This window comes from Crocuta crocuta, unplaced genomic scaffold (genome assembly GCF_008692635.1).
Source record: "Crocuta crocuta isolate KB4526 unplaced genomic scaffold, BGI_CrCroc_1.0 scaffold147, whole genome shotgun sequence".
NCBI classification, from domain to species: Eukaryota; Metazoa; Chordata; class Mammalia; order Carnivora; family Hyaenidae; genus Crocuta; species Crocuta crocuta.
Window position 1 is genome coordinate 5,230,754 of NW_027532594.1, and position 12,781 is coordinate 5,243,534.

At 38.4% G+C, this 12,781-nt stretch overlaps 1 protein-coding gene across 5 annotated transcripts in view; it reads left to right on the top strand.

The window, feature by feature from the left end:
- CEP57L1 (centrosomal protein 57 like 1) overlaps nt 1–12,781 on the top strand; it is a 96,857-nt gene that overhangs the window by 24,570 nt on the left and 59,506 nt on the right. For 2 of the 5 annotated variants that reach the window (XR_013339006.1, XM_077779993.1), the window contains exon 1: nt 11,925–11,942. The exons of 2 other annotated variants lie outside the window; for them this stretch is intronic. Coding sequence is in view for 2 of the 3 variants with exons in the window: in XM_077779993.1 (XP_077636119.1) it covers nt 11,925–11,942 (18 nt within the window). In the remaining variant the exon portion in view is untranslated. Of the gene's footprint in view, nt 1–11,923; nt 11,943–12,781 lie in introns of those variants that run through there. One more of the 5 variants, XM_077779994.1, reaches the window with a different exon arrangement.

Genomic DNA, 12,781 nt, shown 5'->3' on the forward strand with positions numbered 1-12,781 from the left:
CCCAGGGGAAGAGAGAGGGTCAGAAAATTTATTTGAAGAAATAATAGCTGAAAACTTCCCTAATCTGGAGAAGGAAACACATCCAGATCCATGAGACACAAACTCCCATCAAAATCAATAAGAGCAGGCCAACATCAAGGCATATTGTAATTAAATTTGCAAAATGTAGCAATAAAGAAAAAAAGTCCTAGAAGTGGCAAGACAAAAGAAGTCCCTAATTTACAAGGGAAGGCCCATAAAGCTAGCTTCAGATCTCTTAACAGAAACTTGGCAAAACAGAAGGGAATGGCATAATATTCAATGTGCTGAATTGGAAAAATCTGCAGCCCAAAATACTCAATCCAGCACAGCTATCATTCAGAATAGGAAAGATAAAGGGTTTCCCAGACAAACAAAAACTAAAGAAGTTTGTAATCACTAAACCAACTCTGAAAGAAATATTAAAGGGGATTTTTTGAAGAAAGGACCCAAATAAATAAAATCACAAATGAAAGAAGAGAGATCACGACCAACACCACAGAAATACAAATAATCATAAGAGAATATTATGAAAAATTATATGCAAATAAATTGGGCAATCTGGAAGAAATGGACAAATTCCTAGAAACGTACAAACTACCAAAATTGAAACAGGAAGAAATACAAAATTTGAACAAACCTATAACTAGTAAAGAAATTGAATCAGTAATCAAAAATCTCCCAACAGACAAGAGTCCAGGACCAGATGGCTTCCTGGGGGAATTCTACCAGATATCTGAAGAAGAGTTAATACCAATTCTTCTGAAATTGTTCCAAAAAAATAGAAATGGAAGGTAACCTTCCTAACTCCCTCTACAAGGCCAGCATTACCTTGATTCTTGATTCCAAAATCAAAGACCCCACTGAAAAAGGAGAATGAGATGCCAAGATCCCTGGCGAATCTGGATGCAAAAATTCTCAACAAGTTACTAGCAAGTAAAATCCAACAGTACATTAAAAGAATTATTCACCACGATCAAGTGGGATTTATTCCTGCACTACAGGGGTGATTCAATACTCACAAATCAATCAAGTTGATATGCCACATTAATAAAAGAAAGGATAAGAAGAATATAATCCTCTTAATAGAGGTAGAAAAAGTATTTGACAAAATCCAGCATCCTTTCTTGATAAAAGTGCTCAGGAAAGTAGGGATAGAAAGAACACACTTCAAGAAGATCATAAAGGCCATATATGAAAGACCACAGCTAATATCATCCTCAATGGGGAAAAACTGAGAGTTCCTCTATGGTTAAAAACAAGACAGGGAAGTCCACTCTCTTAATGACTGTTTAACATAGTACTGGAAGTCTTAGTCTCAGTAATCAGACAACACAAAGAAATAAAAGACATCCAAACTGGCAAGGAAGAAGAAAAAATTTCACTCTTTGCAGACAACATGATACTCTGTAGAAAACCCAAAAGACTCCACCTAAACATTGCAGCAAAGTCGCAGGACATAAAATCAATGTACAAAAATGTTGCATTTCTACACACCCAACAATAAAGCAGCAGAGATAGAAATCAAGTAATCAATCCTATTTACAACTGCAGCAAAACGCATAAATAACCTATGAATAAACCTAACAAAAGAGGTAAAAGATTGGTTTTCTGAAAACTAGGACACTCATGAAAGAAATTGAAGAGGACACAAAGAAATGGAAAAAGATTCCATTCTCATTGATTAGAAAAACAAACACTGGTAAAATGTCTATACTACCCAAAGCAATCTACATCCAATGCAATCCCTATCAAAATACCACCAACATTATTCACAGAGCTTAAAACAAACAATTCTAAAATTTGTACAGAACCAGAAAAGACTTTGAATAGCTAAAATAATGTTGAAAAAGAAAAGCAAAGCAGGAGGCATCACGATTTCAGACTTGAAGCCTGTATTACAAAGCTGTAATCATCAAGACAGTATGGCAGTGACATAAAAACATAGAGAGCCCAGAAATGGACCCACAACTATATGGTCAAGTAATCTTTGACAAAGCAGAAAAGAATATCCAATGGAAAAAAGCCACTTCAACGAGTGTTGTTGGGAAAATTGGACAACTACATGCAGAAGAATGAACCTGGACCACTGTCTTATACAATACACAAAAATAAATTAAAAATGGATGAAAGACCTAAATGGGAGACAGGAAATCATCAAAATTCTAGAGAAGAACACAGGTAGCAACCTCTTTGACGTCAGCCATTGCAACTTCTTTCTAGACACGTCTCCAGAGGCAAGGGAAACAAAAGCAAACATGAACTCTTGGGACTGCATCTAGATGAAAATCTTCTGCACAGTAAAGGAAATATCAAAATTAAAAGGCAATCTACAGAATGAAAGAAGATATTTGCAAATGGCATGTCAGAGAAGGGGTTAATATCTAAAATCTATAAAGAATTTATCAAACTCAGTACCCAAAAAACATATAACCCGGTTAATAAATGGGCAGAAGACCTAACAGACACTTTTCCAAAGAAGACATATAGAAGGCTAACAGGCACATGAAAAGATGTTCAACATCGCTCAACATCAGGGAAATACAAATTAAAGCTACAATGAGATACCACCTCACACCTGTCAGAAAAGCTAAAATTAACAACACAGGAAACAACAGATGTTGGCTACAATATGGAGAAAGGGAATCCTCTTACACTTGGCAGGAATGCACACTGATGCAGCCACTCCGGAGAACAGTATGGAGGTTCCTCAAAACACTAAAAATGGATAGGGTGCCTGAGTGGCTCAGTTCATTGAGTGCCTGACTTCGGCTCAGGTCATGATCTCACGGTTTGTGAGTTCTAGCTCCGCGTTGGGCTCTGTGCTGACAGCGCAGAGCCTGGAGCCTGCTTTGGATTCTCTCCGTCTCCCTGTCTCTCTGCCTCTCCCCCACTTGTTCTCTGTTTCTCTGTCTCTCTGTCTCTCAAAGGTAAATAAACATTAAAAACAACTAAAAATAGAACTACCCTATGACCCAGCAATTGTACTATTACCCAAAGAATACAAAAATAAAGATTTGAAGGGGCCATGGACCCCAATGTTTATAGCAGCATTATCAACAATAGCCAAGCTATGGAAAGTGTCCAAATGTCCATCAGCTGATGAATGGATAAAGAAGATGTGGTATTTATATATAATAGAATACTACTCAGCTACCAAAAAGAGTGAAATCTTGTCATTTGCAATGACGTGGATGAAGCTAGAGTGTATTATGCTAAGTGAAAGCAAAGCAGTCAGTTTTTGTATCTCAGTTATAACAATTTTTCAGCCTAACTAGTTTTTAAGTCTTTTATCGCTGCAGCAAGGTTTTCTCTGGTGTCATCTATGTTTTTTGTCAACTCTAGGTAGTATTCTTATGACTGTTCTAAATTTGTGTTCAGGTATATTGCTTATATCTGTTTTGAGCAAATTTCTGGCTATGATTTCTTCTTGATCTTTGTTTTGTAGAGAATTCCTCCATCTTGTCGTTTTGTCTAGGTTTCTGTATTTTGCATGTTATGAAAGCTGGTTATGTTTCCTGCTCCTGAGTGCAATGCTGAACTAAGAAGGCATCATACATTGTTCAGGGACTGGTGCTTCAGGCAGTGTTTCTGGTGTATGCTGTGCGTACTCTGCTGTTGTGTTGTGGCTGCTCTTTCCCACAGCCTAGTCCTCTGCAGAGCTCCTCCTTGCGTGCAGTGAGGAATATTTGGACATATAACTAGGTGTGCTTTGATTTGTTTTTTAAAAGAAGCCAGATTTAAAAAAAAAAAAAAAAAGCCTGATTCAAAAGAGAAAAGGAACAAAAACAAACGGAGAAAGAAAAAACTATAAGCCTGAAGATGGGCGATGGGCATTAAAGAGGGCACTTATTGTGATGAGCACTAAATGTTGTATGTAAGTGATGAATCACTGAATTCTACTCTTGAAACCAATATTTCACTGTATATTAACTTACTAAAATTGAAATAAATTAAAAAAAACTATAAGCCTGATTCCAAAGAGAAAGGAAAGAAGCCTAATCCAATAAACAAGAAAAGGAAATTAAAAAAACAACCAAACGGAGAAAAAACTATAAGCTTGATTCCAAAAGGAAAAAAAAAAAAAAAGCCTGATCCACCAGAACTGAAGCTGATGCACTGGAGCATTCTATGTAAGTAGACTTGGTTCATGCAGGGGTCCTATGTTGGTCCTCTGTGGGGAGAGGCGCACTGCACTGGCTCACAATCAGATCTACCCTAGTAAAGATGCTCCTGCAGGGCACAGCAGGGAAGATTTTGATGTAAGCAGCTGTAGCCTACACACGGGGCTTTGTGTTGCTCACTGATGTCCAACTGTGCTGGTTGGAGGGGAAAGATGGCATTACTCTGCTCTCTTGTCTCCAGGGAGGGGAACTTTCACTCACCGCTGTTCAGAAAGCCCTCACAGAAAAGTAAACAATCTCCCTTCCTGTGTCCCAGGCTTCTGTCAGATCCCTGCCCTCAACCTGTCTATGCCTGGGTCGTGAGCTTGCCCAATACTACAGTTCTCCTGTGTTTTATCTCTGATATGCATCTAGGATTCAAAACTCCAAATCTTAAAGGATCCAGCAAGGCACAGTGCTGGTGCTTCCCTCCTCCAGAGGAAAGCCTAGTAGTGCTGTGCCTGGCAGTTTTCTGTCCCAGAAAAGCAGTCCTATGGCGATACACGTGCCTGGAGTTTATGGTGAAGCACAGCAAAAAGCTGTGACCGGGTTATCTGCCCTCTGCACACACTTCTCTCCCCTGCTGTTGAACAGCCGCTCATTGGCACCTGACAGGTCCTTGGTCCTTGGAGAGGACAGGTCCCTCTTGATATGTACTACAGGAGGGGGAACATTCTTTCCCAGTGTGACCCAGGTGATCCCCATTCTACACTGTCCACTGTCCACTCCTGGGTCTCTGCTCTCCTCCCCAGAAGTACCAGTTCCGGCCCGGGCTCAACTCAAGTAAATGGCATGGACTTCTAAAACCTTAGAATTTGAGCTCCACTGTTTGCAAAAATTTGCAATAGTCAGTACCTCTCAATTCCCCAGTCACTAGTTTTAGGGATGTGTTTTTCTTACGCAAACCTGACATGCTACTCTCTCCCTGTCTCTCCTCTCTCTGTCTTCTCTCCACAGAAAATGTGGCTCCCTTTCCTTTGTGGTACTTTGGCTTTTCTCTCCCCTGTTTCATATTCTGCACCTCATACCTGCCATATTCTCTCCCTCTAATTGTGAAGATTGTTCTCTTAATCCTCAGGTCAATTTCATCGGTGTTCAAAATGTTTCGATGTTGATCTAGCTGTGTTGAAGGGATGAGGCAAGCCCAGGGTCCCCCTACTACTCTGCCATCATAACTCCTTCAAGCAGTGATCTTAAGCATTCTGAGCTCCACCTTTTCCTCTCCTAAGGTTATAATTCTTAACCTCTTAAAAGTTTGCCTCCACATGTCTATGGGACACCACAGTGGATAGATAACAGTAGCTCTTTCATGGACAACAACACTGAATCTCAGTTGCCCCTTTCCATGAACACACACACTAAAAATTGCTTTTCTTTACACTCTCCTTGGGTGACCTAATTGATAACCAAATCTATAGATCTAGCCTCACCTGCTTACCTAAACACCAGACCCATGTTTTAGTCTGATTGCTGAGTAGCTGTTTCTATAAATAGCTCAAACTTAACACCTAAAATAGAATTCATTGTTTTACATCAGACTTACATCACCTTTTATATTATTTCTGATTTCCATGAATGCCACTGCAAACTCTTCACTTGCCCGAGTGAAAATTTGGGGAGTATTTTTTATTCTTTCCCCTATTTCCCCATTTCACATGTCTACTTGGTCCTTTAGATTGAATCTTATTTTTATTTTCAATGTTTATTTATTTTTGAGAGGGGAGTAGGGGAGGAGGGACAGAGAGGGGGGGACAGAGGATCCAAAGCAGGCTCTGCACTGACAGCAACAAGTCTGATGTGGGGCTCGAACTCACAAACTGTGAGATCATGACCTGAGCCAGAACCAAGAGCCAGACACTTAACAGACTGAGCCACCTAGGTGCCCCTCTTCTTCTTCTTCTTCTTTTTTAAGTTTATTTGTTTTGAAAGAGAGAACACAAGTGGGGTAGGGGCAGAGAGAAGGCAAAAGAGAATCCCAAGCAGGTTCTGTGCTGTCAGCTCAAAGCCTGATGCAGGGCTCCATCTCACGAACCATGAGATCATGACTTGAACCATAAATATAAGTTGAACACTTAACTTACTGAACCACCCAGGTGTCCCTCAATTATATCTCGTAAGTATCTTTCATGTTTATCTCATCTACACCAGTCTTAATTCAGGCCTATATTTTTTCTTGTCTTAATTACTTCAGCAACCTCGTAATTTGTTCCCCTGACAAAAATTCTTCCCCCTCCAGTCTGTCTATCTCACAGTCATCTGAATAACCTTGTGAGAGTCCAAACCTGATCACGTTATTTTTCTTTATATCTTTCATTAGCTCCACATTGCCTGATCCTACAGAAGACAAACTCTTGGGGCACCTGGGTGGCTCAGTCGGTTAAGTGTCCGACTTCAGCTTAGGTCATGATCTCACAGCTCTTGGGTTCAAGCCCCCCATTGGGCTCTGTGCTGACAGCTAGCGCAGAGTCTGGAGCCTATTTTGGATTCTGTGTCTTCCTCTCTCTCTGACCCTCCCCTTCTCATGCTGTCTCTCTCTCAGAAATAAATAAAATATTAGAAAATTTTTTTTAAAAAAGAAGACAAACTCTTGAGTGTAATGTACAAAATCTTTTGTGGTTTGACCCTTGCATACCTTTTTCGCCATCTCGCCATCTCTTACTGCCAGCATTTATTCACTTGGCTGCAGCCAAATTCACTAGAGTCTATCATGTCCCTCAATTATTTTACATTCTATCTCTACTATTTCCAAATTTTGTGTTCCTTTTACATCACTATTTGCTTGTTTTGGTCTCTGTCTTTTACATCCTTCCTCAATGTCTGGTAAGCCTTGATTAAACAAACAATTTATATCTCAGAGTCAGTCAGACACTAAAAAACTGATTGGAAACTCCAAATCCATCGATTGGAAACTCCAAATTCATCCAGTCCATTTATTTTATCATCTGTAGTATCTTTGTTAACTTGGGCTAGTCGTATTCCCTCCCTAAGGATCTTCCCATCTCCACTTAGATCTATAGACTACCAGTATTCTTAGAGCTGAATGTTCCTGCTTTGAGTCTACCCTATGTCATCTGTGCTGAGTGTCCCTCAATCCAGAATACTCTGTAATCCCCTCTTCATAGAAAACGAACTAAGAAACAAACTTCCAGTCTCCCAAATGGGGGTAAAGCAGTCTTCTGGCTCCATAGAGAGGTGAAGGGATTTGGGCATGCAATTTACTTCTAAACTGAACTTTCATCCTGTTTTCTAGTGTTTGGCTGGATCTTAACTCTTAGCAGAAGCACAGCTGATTCCTGAGCCATTTGGAGGTTCTGCAGGATAAACCTAAAAAGTCACTTTTCTAACTTGGATTAGGAGACTGCCTTTTTTGCATTAGCTAAATCTGTTACTATTTGTACATCTGTTTTCTATTTTTCCAAAGTTTTGTTTTTGTCCTTGCTGGTTTATATCTGTTTTTAAAAAGCGTTTTAATATTATTTTAGTGTGTTTCCAAGAGGGAGCAAAAAGCCAGCGTGTATATCCACTCTGGCATATTTACCTAAACCCCTCTTTCAAAGCTGTTTGTAATTTTAAATTACTTCTGGCTTTACTTATTTCTCCACCAATCAGGAAGAGTTAGATAATCTCTCTCTTGTATTCCCATGACACTCTGTGTATGCTGTTGTTTCGGAACTGATCCCATTGAGTCATATCTTGTTTTTAACTTGTCTCCCCTACCACAGATTGTTATGTAACCAATCTACAGAACTTTTTCATCTGGGAAAACTGAAATTCTATTACTCCCCATACACTCTACCTCCTCAGCCACAATTCTACTTTCTGATTCAATGAGTTTGACTACTCTAGACTCCCTTTATAAGGGAATCATATGTTATTTGTCTTTTTTATGGCTGGCCAATTTCATTTAGCATAATGTCCTCAGTGTTTATCCATGTTTTTGTATGTGTCAAAATTTCTTTTTCTTTTTTTAAGGCCAAATTATATTCTTTTGTATGTGTATACATTTTGTTTAGCCATTGATGGATATTTGGGTGGCTTTTACCTTTTGGCTGTTGTGAATGATGCCAGTAAGAACATGGTTGTACAGATACTTTTTCAAAAGACCCTGCTTTCAGTTCTTTTGGATGTACCCAGAAGTGTGATTCTTTTAAGATACTAACATTTTTTTAAAAGAAAACCGTTTCCCCCTTTATAAAAAAATAGAATATATTTTTCATTCGGGGCTTTAATGATGTTTTGTTATGTTGAGATTCAGGTTATGCATTCCTGGCCAGAATACTGCTTAAGTGACATGTCTTTTTTAGAGTTTCACATACAGAGGCGCATGATGTCCCTCTTAACCTCTTAGGGGTTATGTTAATTTTAATCACCCAATTAAAGTGTTATTCTGTTTCTTTATTATATAGTTATTACTTTTTTTCTTGCATCTTAAAAGCAATCTGTGGAAAAGACACTTAAGAGCATGCGGATATTTTAGTTCTCATCAAAATTTCACCCTTGAATGATTTAGCATTAATGCTTCTTGCCTAAATCAGTCTTTACTATTATGGCTGCAAAATGATGAGGGTTTTTTTCAAAATTTTATTTAAATTCTAGTTAGTTAACATATAGTGTAATATTGTTTTCAGCAGTAGAATTTAGTGATTCATTACATATAATACCCAGTACTCAGCACTTGCCCTCCTTAAGACATCACCCATTTAGCCCATCCCCAATCCACCTCCCTCCATCAATTCTCAGTTTCTTCTCTATTGTAAAGAATCTCTATGGTTTATTTCCCTCACTTTCTCTCTTTTTCCCCCCTTCCCATATATTCACCTGTTTTGCTTCTTAAATTCCACATATGAGTGAAATCATATGGTATTTGTCTTTTTCTGACTGACTTATTTTGCTTAGCATTTTACACTCTAGCTCCATTCATGTTGTTGCAAATGCCAAGATTTCATTCCTTTTGATGGTCGAGTAATATTCCATTAGATGTATATATCACATCTTATCCATTCAGAAATGGTTTTTCAAATCCAATAATGGCTATTTAATTTACAGTTAATTATGAATTGCGTTAAATAGATCAATTGGAATGTCAAGTGGTCAATATATTAAATGTAAGATTTGCTGCTACTATTAAATACACATAATCATGAGGCATAATGATTAAAGTGCTTCTTAAGTTTTAGAATATAATAATTATAGTATTCCTATAGGGTCATTGCATATTTTTAAAATTTGGATATATAGTATACTTTTTTTCTTAATTTCACTTTTAAGAAATCTCTATACCCAGCCCCAAGATCCAGAATCGCATGCTCTACTGATTAAGCCAGCCAGATGCCCTATAGTATGTTTTTTTATTCTCAGTTTATGGATTGTTTACTGGGAACTCTATTTTCCGAATCCTCCTAGTGAACTCTAATTAATGAGTAGCCAAATAATATTCACTTTCTGCTATTGAAGGAAAACTTTACAGTATGGAGTAGCTTTGAGAACTTTAGCTGAATGGAAAGGTATAAAATCTTTTTCCTTTTTAAAGCATAAGTCTGATTCTGTATGTTGGTCTAAAGCATTTAACATCTCTTAAGTAGGTCTAAAGCTGCTATAGTTTCAAGCAATATGGCAGATTCAATGTTCAGAGAAACCTCTGGCAAAGAACACAAAAGTGCTATATACGATGTTAAAACAACTTTTGAAAGGCATGGATGAGCTAAAAGCAAAGTAAGGGGAAAATATAAGGCTGTATGCAATGAAAAAGCCCAGTTCCATGGGGATAAAGGAGCTCTAGAACTCAATTTACCCTTGAGGTCACCTTCTGATCCCTCATGGCCCAACACCTGGGCATTAAGGAGGGGCTTCTGCTTGCATGGAGCAGGAAACCAATTCTGATGGGCATGCTCAGTGGTAAGTTTGGATGCTACAGTGTAAAGCTGGGATCCCCAAAGGATATGACTTTCTGTTAATGACAGGAAAATAACCTGCTTTTCAGAATGACACCACTGGGGGACCCGGGTAGCTCAGCAGGTTAAGACCCTTGATCTCAGCTCAGGTCTTGATCTCAGGGTTGTGAGTTCAAGCTCTGCATTGGTCTCCACACTAGGCGTGAAGCCTAATTAAAACAAAAACAGAATGACACTGTTTGTTTCATCTTTGGCTTTGAATGGAGTGGACAAAAAGAATCTCTCTTCATCACAGTTCTACTCTGATGTGGGTTTGGAGTTGAAATTCACACCGGCAAAAAGAAAAGCTCAGGATAAAAGCTCAGTTTAATGGTTCCTTCGGTTTGGGGTGCCCTAAGGACCTAGCAGAAACAAATAGAAATCTTCTCTAAAGAATAGTACTTTAAATACTGGCTTGAAGTATTTCCATAGTTAAAGTTCCAACCATACACATTTATTAGAGAGTATTCTTGGGATCAACACATGTGGAAGGGAGAGGAAGGAAGCAATATTAGGCAGAGAAGTCAAGCTTCAGTGAAGACCCAACAAAGGTTTCACTGATACTACAGGAAGCTCTGGAGATGGGGTGATCCTTCAGAGTTCACTTGAGTTGGGGCAAGAGGGTTAGGCCTTTTTACCCTCACTGGATGTGGGCTGCTCCTAGAAGGAGCCTTGACCTTAAATGAGACAGTATTCTTTAGACAACAACCCCCAAAAGGGCCAACAGCCGAGAGCTACTTTCTGGCAGCGTTCCAACACCTGTGGGAAAAGTTCACATTCCTGAAAGGGAATCCAGGCAGTGCATCATAATGCACAAGGAATCACAAGGAACAAAGAAAGCTTGTAGGTGAACATAGGAAACACTGACTTTATAAATTAAAGCAATATTGTCTAATTTGTGTGGTTAAAGTCAATATAGAACTAAAAATTTCAGAATCATAGTATTAGAAGTCTGGAGGGAAGTGATTGGAATTAATGCCTTCTAAGATCTGATATATAGTAGAATATTATACAGCAGGGAGAATGAATACCATTACAGCTTCATGTTCCAACATAAACAGCAAGATTCTTTGAATGGAAAAAGTGTGATTCCATTTATATAAAGCTTAAAAACCATCAACACCAAGCAATATGTTGTTAAGGATACATACAAATACGATAAAACTTAATAGGTATTAGAATAAGTAACACGGAATTCACAGCAAGAATTGGCATAGACACACAGAGGGCTTCCATAGCACTGTAACACTTCCTTAATCTAGGCGTGGATATACAGAAGTTTGTTTTATTATAATTCCTTTAACTATACATGTATGTATTATGTCTGTGGTAAAATTTTTTTAACTCTATTAAGGTGTTTAGAAGGAAGGAATATGCTGGTTTTGGTGACCAGAGCATGCTAAAGTTATCTCCTAGGGGCGACTGGGTGACTCAGTTGGTTAAGCATCCAACTTCAGCTCAGGTCATGATCTCACGGTTCCTGAGTTCGAGCCCTGTGATGGGTTCTGTGCTGACAGCTCGGAGACTGGAGCCTGCTTCAGATTCTGTGTTCTCCCTCTCTCTTTGCCCCTCATTCTATCTCTCATAAATAAATAAACTTTAAAATTTTTTTTAAAAATAAAGTTATCTCCTAGATTAGTATTCAGCAGTGCTAATCTGGATCCAGTCAAGTCTATTTAGAATCAGAAATGAAATATCAGTTATATGATTGAGTCATCTCCATTTTATTTATCAACGTTGCCCTCAAATGGGATGGGATTACTCTTTTACAGGTATTTCAGATACAGTAAATGATGGAATTTGAAGTTTGAAAATGATCCCAAATTCTGCAGTAAGTTTTTGTTAGATGAATCCAGTATGTAATATAATAGTTATCATATTCCCAATGAAGGCAACTGATTTTGCCATTCTCATCCACCTTAGTATTTCAGGATGGCCAGTTTAACTTTCTTTCTCTTATGCTTATTCTTCTTGGGAGTGGTATAAGACGACTTCTGCCTTTTCTTAGCACCACTGCAAAGTCTCAACACAAGATGAAGAGTGAACTCCTTTTTAATGTTGTAATCAGACAGCGTACATCCATCTTCTAGTTGCTTGCCACCAAAGATCAGTCTCTGGTGATCAGGAGGAATACCTCATCCTGAGTCTTGGCCTTCACATTTTCTGTTGTTTCTGAAGGTTCAGCCTCAAGAGTGATGGTCTTCCCCATAAGAGTTTTCATGAAAATCAGCATCTTGACAGTGGTTCCACCACAGATGGCAGATCAGAAAGTCCTCTCTTTACTTTTGATATCACTGTCTTCTGGTTCTTTTCCCTCATAGGTTTCTCTTTCTCTTGTTTTCCTTCCTTATTTGAAATATAAGGGTATTTATACTCTTCCTTTAGACAACTTCTATGGTTTTATATACCGTCCATATGCTGACACTGTCATTGTTTATATTTCTGTACTAGAACTCTCCTCCAAACTTTAGACTCTTCTGTCAAACTATCTATTTCATATCTTAACTTGGATGCCTCATACTTAGAATAGTGCTTGACACATATCAGTACTATATGAGTATTAGCTATTATCTTTGTTTGTTTTTAATAAATAGCACTATCATCTACCCAGTTATTTAAGCTAGAAACCTTGATTTTTCCTTTTTCCTCTTAATCCAGTTCATCACTTAT